At 32.3% G+C, this 6,737-nt stretch overlaps 1 protein-coding gene across 1 annotated transcript; it reads left to right on the plus strand.

Annotated features, from left to right (window-relative positions):
* The first annotated feature begins 2,128 nt into the window (after window positions 1-2,128).
* LOC145093727 (putative aspartic proteinase GIP2) lies at window positions 2,129-3,644 on the plus strand. Its single transcript, XM_079031960.1, has one exon. The coding sequence runs from the start codon at window positions 2,156-2,158 to the stop codon at window positions 3,536-3,538; it is 1,383 nt and encodes a 460-aa protein (XP_078888086.1). The 5' UTR covers window positions 2,129-2,155; the 3' UTR covers window positions 3,539-3,644.
* Window positions 3,645-6,737: the final 3,093 nt, after the last annotated feature.

The raw sequence follows: 6,737 nt of genomic DNA on the forward strand, positions 1-6,737 counted from the left end.
TAATTGTTCAATAGTTGAATAAGAGAAAGGTTCCAGAACATTCACAGGAGGGGGCGGTTTAGGAGCCTCATAAGGGTTCTAGAATGATTCTTTATAGATAAATAAGGAGTTGGATAATTATATTATTTGAGATCTTATTATTATATTCAATTAGGGTTGTCCATGGTTTCCAATCTCAGCTATAAATAGACCCCTTGGCCTGTAATTTTTTAAGATTCTCAAGCATAAGAAAAGGCCGAAAATTTGATATGCCCTCTCTCATCTCCTCAAGTCTTCTAGTTGCTAGGGTTTTTGGTACAAGACATTAGAGGCATTAAAGTATTTGGTGCTTGCTTTCCAAGGAACTCAAGAGGATTTTAATTTGACTATTTGCTATAATAATCAAAAGGTATGTATCTACACTCAACATGATTTTCGATAATAGTAGGGTTTCCCTATGGTTTCTTGATGATTCATAGTTTATTGTTATCAATATAAAGAACATAGATCCTTTCTAGGTTGCATGTGAACTTAAGGGTTTAAGTGTTTTTTCGCTCATATGTATCTATTCATTTTACAACCTAGAAAACCAAATAGTTATTCTTCATATGATCTGATACTTTAACAATCTTTATTTCCATGTGTTCATATTTTTTTCTACTATACGTTTTCTTTAAATTACTCTCGTTCAAAATTAATATATTTTTACTTCCGATATTATAAAAAGAACGTTCACACATACATTCATAAAGAATGCATGTTTATAAATATCAGAAGTAAAAGTATATTACTTTTTAACCGGTGTAATCTAAACGAAAATTGTAATAAACTCAAATAAGAACGCGTGTATATAAAGATTATTAAAATCTGAGAACATATGAAGAAGTTACGAATTTCAAAACATAAGTCCTAAGACCATGCAATCGAGGTCCAGGGGCGGATCTTATATAGGGCTAGGGGGCTATCCCCCCCCCCCCCCCTTAATTTTTTTGGCAGAAATAGTCCCTATGCTTTAGTTTTCTACATATTAGGCCCAAAAATATAAAATTTTGACTATGCCCCCCATGTTCACCAATTTTTATACAAAATATATCTTCGGGCCCCCAAATGAAAGATTGAAGTTCCGCCACTGTCGAGGTCATGATGTCCATAAGCATGAACAACCTCAAACACCTCATTAATGATTGTTCATGTAGGATGTTGTGAGAATAATCTAAAAAAATTATTCATAAGTACTGAATATGTAATAATACAACAACGACTTATTTTGCAACAAAAATTATATTAAGGACTAAATGTGCAACAAATATTAAATATTAAATATGTACAAAATAGTAAATATATTATCCTATTAAGTCCTTTTCCAGCTTATTAGAAGTAATCAGTCATAAAGACTGAATGTTTAAGCTAAACATTTTAAAGGGGCAAATGTAGACAAAAATAAATAAATAAATAATAATAACAACAACAACTCAGTGATCAAAATATATATATATATATATATATATATATATATATATATATATATATTAGCCTTTTAAATCTTTAACCCTTATAACTATTTTTTTGGTTTTTCTTGTGTTCATCTTTTTGGTTCAACCATAAAATCCTAGCAACTTTTATTCTAAGTTTATTAGGTTACATATTCATTTGAGGAATTTGTAATCTCCCATTGTTGTTTTCTTTTTTTATTATTAAACTTCTAGTTTTTTTGGCCGTTCAAAAAAGATTGTAAAAAATATTTTCTTTAAAAAATGTTTTGGCTGAAAGTTCTCCAACTACGATTTGATGACTACATAATTTGCCTTACTTTTAAGTTATCCGATTCCAAAAAAAAAAAAAAAACGATTTGGTTATAGAACATTACATATAGCTTAGTAAAAGCTATGTAGTTCATCAATACTATGTTAACCCTATACAGGATTTTATTTATTTATTTATTTATTTATTTATTTATTTTGTAGTTGTGATAGCTATTAGATTTTCTAAATGGTTTCTATCAAGGCTTTTGAATCATAGGTTTACAGATATAAAACTTACAATAGATAAGTGCAAAGTCTTGATTTGTTTTCACATAAAGTTCAATCACTTTTCATAATCAAGTTATGACTTTATTTTACACGTAATTCAAATGTTCAACTACTAGCCATGTTGTATTTGCTTAAACTTTAATACTATGAGTTGTGGATCAATGACTTCTTCGTTACATATATCTATAAAACCAAATGATTCCTCTCTAAATTTTCAAAACTTGGAAATCCTAAAACATACAAATATGCTTCCTCATCTACAACTAATTCTTCTCCTTTTAGCCTTCATTTCCCATGAACCTGTAGCCGTAGCACAATCCCAAGTTGCACCAATAACCAAACATACGGACCTTGCTACACCACTCTATAGCGTTCAGTTGATGATCACTTCATGGGTAAACAGAGACATCTTTTATAAAAACCTCCTTATAGACATAGATGCACCTTTCACATGGTATAACTGCACTGTGGACTGGAATAGTTTGATTTATAACAGAAATTGCCCCACGTGCCCTGCCCCAGTTTCTTGTCAGGAGTATCAATGCACGAATGTCCGCACATCTTCCACTTACGAAAGCCCTTCATGTCTTCCAGAAACCAACAGTTCGACTTTACCTGGTGGGGGAGACTGCACATGCCCAGTCAATGTGGTGAACCCAGTTAACGGGACATGTGGTCAAGCCCTACTCAACTTTGACGAATTCACGTTCAGGGGAAGTGATGGGAAAAACCCTCTTCCAGATTATTTGGTTCGTAGCCAGCTTAACGCAGCATGTGCTCCAATAACTACGTTTGAGTCATTCCCTGCAAATGTTACTGGTGTAATGGCTTTTTCGAAATCTCGGTATGCATTTCCAGCTTATCAATTTCAACCTTTCACAAAAACTTTTGGTTTATGTTTGCCTAGCTCCTTGTCTGCTCATGGAGTTATGTTCAGTGGGAACGGACCATATTATCTTCTTCCTAACTCAGATGTCGATCTTCGAAGTCTTCTCTCTTATGTTCCGTTGCTCAGTTATCCTGATTCTTTTGGTTATTTTATTGGTGTCAAATCGGTTGTAGTTAAGGGAAGATCTATTGATGTTTCGATGAGCACCACCAAGCTTAGTACGATTGAGCCTTACACCATTCTTAGAACAGACATTTACAAGCAACTGGTTCATATGATATCAATTGCCACAATGGGAATCCTTCGTGTAAGGCCGGTGGCACCTTTTGGTCTTTGTTTAAAGAATCAAACTGGACGTTCCCATGTTAGTTTGCTGGTTCCTGATATTGTTTTGAAACTCGAGGATGAGAAGAAATGGATAATATCCTCAAGTAATTCGATGAAACAAGTTAAGAAAAATGTCGCTTGTCTTGCTTTTGTTGATGGTGGTGGGACGAGTGAACATGGGATGGTGATCGGGACGTTTCAGATGGAGGATAACTTCCTGATGTTTGATTTAGACAATTCAAGTTTAGGGTTTAGTTCTTCTTTATTAAGCAATAAGACTTCTTGTGCAAACTTCAACTTTACCAGCCCTTGATGTTGTTTTAGAAGACTTGTTCCATTTTAATTGTATGTCGACATGATCACGATTATGTGTTGTTGTCATGCAAATAATTGAAATATTTCACTCATTTGTGCCACAATGTTTGAGTTTGTTACCATGTATGCAATATTGTCCATCCGTTGCCATACTTTTTTTTATATTTTTTTGAACGGCAAGAATTTATTCTAACTAACGAAACTAGGGAAAATTACAAAACAAAGTACATCGGATTCAGTCCACAAATCCTGGTTCAAAGCCCTTCAGCCTTTCAAGCTTGCATGCCAAAATAAAAAATAAAAAAAAAAACATTTATTTTATGTGGGACAACCTTAGAGCAGTTTTTGGGTAATTAGTAGTGGACAAGGAATGTTTGACGATCTCATCCCTAGGATGCGGCGGTGAAGGCTCCTACGGTACCTTATCTAGACTCCGGCACCATTTATTTTCGGTGGAATCACCCAAAATATTTAGTAGTTACTTCGAAGAGTGTATTTTTTAGAACACCCAAATATAAATATCTAATTCACTCCTAAATTATCACTTAATTTCATATATGTCTACAACAAGAGAGAGAGGACACATCTAATACCATTGGGCTAGAAGCTCTTTTGTAGAAGAAGAGTGTCACTACAAGAAATATTAGCATTACTGGCGACGCCTTTAGCGGCGACACCTAGCAATAGCGGCGACATGTAGTTGACGCGTTACATGTCGCCGCTATCGCTATGTGTCACTGCTAAAGGGGTCGCCGCTAATGCCTTGTTACAGCGATTCGCGTCGATTTTACCCTAACCGTCCGATTTCATTTCAATCCAACGGCTGTAGAGGAAAGCCAAAAGACGCGCTGACTTTTCCCTCCACTTGTCGCCGCTATTACCCTAGTGTCGCCGCTAATGCCCTAGCGTCGCCACTATTGCCCGTCGCCGCTAATGTTTTACGCAGATATCCCTTTTCAGACTCCCTTTCTGCCATTTTTTTTTCTGCATTCTGTTCTTGCTCTCGTTTTCCTCTCGGGCATTCTTCAATTTCGTGTGTCATTTCCAATTTGGCGAAGTAGAAATTGCTTGTTGGACCGGTGCTAGCCCATCCTTCCCCCAAGACCACCACAAGGCCGCCACAGCCCCAAAATCCGGCGATATTTAGCTAAATTCCGAAATTGCCCCCAATCAAAGGTCAAATTCCTCCTCTTTTTTTATGATTTTTCTGTTTTTGTGTTCATTTAGATGATAACTTGTGAATAATTTTCAATTTTGTTAAGTGATATGTTATTTTGAGATATGAAGTTGTTGTGCATTTTGTTGGATTGTATACATTTTGTTGGATTGTGTGTTGGATGAAATTTAGATGTATAAATTTGTTGAATGAAATTTAGATGTATAAATTAAGATGTATAAATTTTGTTGGATTGTATGCATTTTCAATTTCATTCAATTTTGTTGAATGAAATTTAGATGTATAAATTTGTATGAAATTGGATGAAATTGGAATATGCAAATTGGACGTATACATTTGGCTTAATTGTATTAAATTGGATGAAATTGGAATATGTAAAGTGGATGAAATTGGAATATGCAAATTGTATGAAATTGGATGTATACATTTGGCTTAATTGGATGAAATTGGAATATGCAAATTTGATGTATACATTTGGCTTAATTAGGTTATTAATAACAACTTACTTCTAGTAATGTATTGTATATGGTTTCAAAGTGCTTAATTTTGTAAGTGACCTAATGTTTGGCTTTAATTGGATGAAATTGGCTTAATTGTAAAATCAACTTAAAGTAGTTTTAAAATCAAGTTAATGTTAATATTAAAATAAAATAAAATTACTTTAAAAAAATAAACTAATAACAAAAAATAAAATATCAAATTAATTAGAAAATAAAATTAATTTACCTTTAGAATCAAATTAATGTTAATATTAAAATAAAATAAAATTACTTTTTTAATTAATTGTAAAATAAACTCTAAGTAGTTTTAAAATCAAGTTAATGTTAATATTAAAATAAAATAAAATTACTTTAAAAAAATAAACTAATAACAAAAAATAAAATATTAAATTAATTAGAAAATAAAATTAATTTACCTTTAGAATCAAATTAATGTTAATATTAAAATAAAATAAATTACTTTTTTAATTAATTGTAAAATCAACTTAAAGTAGTTTTAAAATCAAGTTAATGTTAATATTAAAATAAAATAAAATTACTTTAAAAAAATAAACTAATAACAAAAAATAAAATATTAAATTAATTAGAAAATAAACTTAATTTACCTTTAGAATCAAATTAATGTTAATATTAAAATAAAATAAAATTACTTTTTTAATTAATTGTAAAATCAACTTAAAGTAGTTTTAAAATCAAATTAATGTTAATATTAAAATAAAATAAAATTACTTAAAAAAAATAAACTAATAAAAGAATAAAATATTAAATTAATTAGAAAATAATATAAATATACTTTTAGTGACTTAATGTTGGTCATTACAACTTTAGCTTTAATTATGTTTCAGTTGCATCATGTCTATTGATAAAAGCTGGACTACTAATCCACATCGTCAATCTCCCGAGTTCCAGCTAGGACTCGACACTTTTGTCGAGAGATCCATGTTACACCTAGATTGTAAAGGTGAAACCAGATGTCCGTGTGAGAAATGTGATAATCGTTACTTCATGAATCCGAAAGCAATGAGACGCCATGTTCGTACATATGGTTTCAGTCAATCATACAAAACATGGATATATCACGGTGAACCTTTAATCCCTCCAGTTGTAGATGTTGTATCGCCAAGCAACGAGATGGCTAATGTTATTGACGACGTTATGTGGGAGTCAAGAGAAAATGATATAAACCTCGATGAAGGAACCTCGAATACAAGGGGTAGTGGTGTCGATGATGATTTTGAAGAGTTGTTAGAGGCAGTCGAAACCAAGTTATATCCTGGTTGTACGTTTTCATTCCTTGATTTTTTAGCAAAGCTGATGCATATGAAGGTCAACAACAAATGGACTGATAGTTCATTTGCAACTCCTTGAGTTGTAGCATTCAGCATTTCCACCAGACAACAAGGTTCCCTGTTCATATTATTTAGCAAAAAAGAAACTGAAGAAGTTAGGATTAGGGTACGAGTCAATTCATGTGTGCAAAAACGATTGTTTTCTCTTCTGGAAGGAACACAAGTCATTGC

This window comes from Lactuca serriola, chromosome 3 (assembly GCF_051521515.1).
Source record: "Lactuca serriola cultivar US96UC23 chromosome 3, Lser_US96UC23_V15, whole genome shotgun sequence".
Lineage (NCBI taxonomy): Eukaryota > Viridiplantae > Streptophyta > Magnoliopsida > Asterales > Asteraceae > Lactuca > Lactuca serriola.

Coding starts and splice junctions, on each gene's coding strand:
- LOC145093727 (XM_079031960.1), top strand. CDS start 2,156: ATGAGTTGTGGATCAATGACTTCTTCGTTACATATATCTATAAAACCA.